General features: G+C 33.2%; 1 protein-coding gene across 2 annotated transcripts in view; it reads left to right on the forward strand.

The window, feature by feature from the left end:
• Wdr70 (WD repeat domain 70) overlaps window positions 1-1137 on the forward strand; it is a 281725-nt gene that overhangs the window by 38431 nt on the left and 242157 nt on the right. For both annotated transcript variants that reach the window (XM_013514960.1, XM_013514961.1), the window contains one exon: window positions 433-492. In XM_013514960.1, the coding sequence (XP_013370414.1) occupies window positions 433-492 (60 nt within the window). The remainder of the gene's footprint in view (window positions 1-432; window positions 493-1137) is intronic.

Below are 1137 nucleotides of genomic sequence, written 5' to 3' on the forward strand. Positions count from 1 at the left end.
ACCGGAGAAAAACCAAAAAAAAAAAAAAAAGAATTACATGATCAGCAACTATTTATTTATTTTTAGATTAGGTTAAAGGTTTCTTTAACAATAGGGAATAATTTTATACAGCCTAGAGTTTCTTAGGGTTTTTTTTTTCCCCCATTTGTGGTAGCATGGGTTGAAACAAGGGCCTTTTGTGCTACCTGAGTGCTCTCTTAGGTATTGCTTCTTAGAACTTAAAGTCAATTTATTATCAGCCAAAAAAGATAAATTATGGTTTATATAGAAGGGCAAACAAAAGATATCTTCACACTTTTATTTTGCTGTTTAAGCGTTGCTTTAAAAAGCCAATGATGTAATTTTTAAAAACTATATTTTCTCTGAATTGATATGTAGTTAACTGAGATATACTGTTCTAGTTATTTATGTCATGGGCTTTTCCTGTTGCAGAGCCCTGTCCAGAGGATTCCTGACTCACATGAGATAACACTGAAGCATGGCACTAAAACAGTAAGTTAAAACAACCATTTCTTTCCTTGTGATAACAGGGCTCTGGTGAAAGCTGAACTAATGAGATACTTTTTCATTAAGGTTAATTACAAAATCAGCTGATGTCATAAAAGTTTTAAACATTAGAAAAAGAAAGGTCACTTTTTTTAATGATAATAGTCACTGTCTTTTCTTTACAGTGGGAATACACTGTCAATGTTATTGTTGGCTTTAAAAAACCTTTCTTAAATATAGGAATGTTACAAATGAACAGAAATGGATCTGAAAGATAGCTCTGTTCTTAGTGGAGTAGGAACATTTCTCATTATTCTCAGCTCTATTTCTGTACTGTGTTTGTAAAAGGCTCGAGTTTCTTCACTTTACAGATGAGTGCTGAGAAGGGGATTCTAAGCAGTCATTGTATTGCTCAAAGATTACATAACTTAGTTCATAGATTGTGTTATTTTTATATTCTTGTAATTACTTATGTTACTTGAGGATAAACAATATAAAGTATTTAAAATAGAAGAAGAAATCATACCTTATTGTAAAATCATTGAAAAGTGGTAGTTTGGGGGCTGGGGATTTAGCTCAGCGGCAAAGCGCCTGCCTGGCAAGCGCAAGGTCGTGAGTTCGGTTCCTGGTACCGGAGAAAAACCAAAAAAA

The sequence above is a fragment of the Chinchilla lanigera genome, unplaced genomic scaffold (genome assembly GCF_000276665.1).
Source record: "Chinchilla lanigera isolate Chin_1 unplaced genomic scaffold, ChiLan1.0 scaffold00025, whole genome shotgun sequence".
NCBI lineage: Eukaryota > Metazoa > Chordata > Mammalia > Rodentia > Chinchillidae > Chinchilla > Chinchilla lanigera.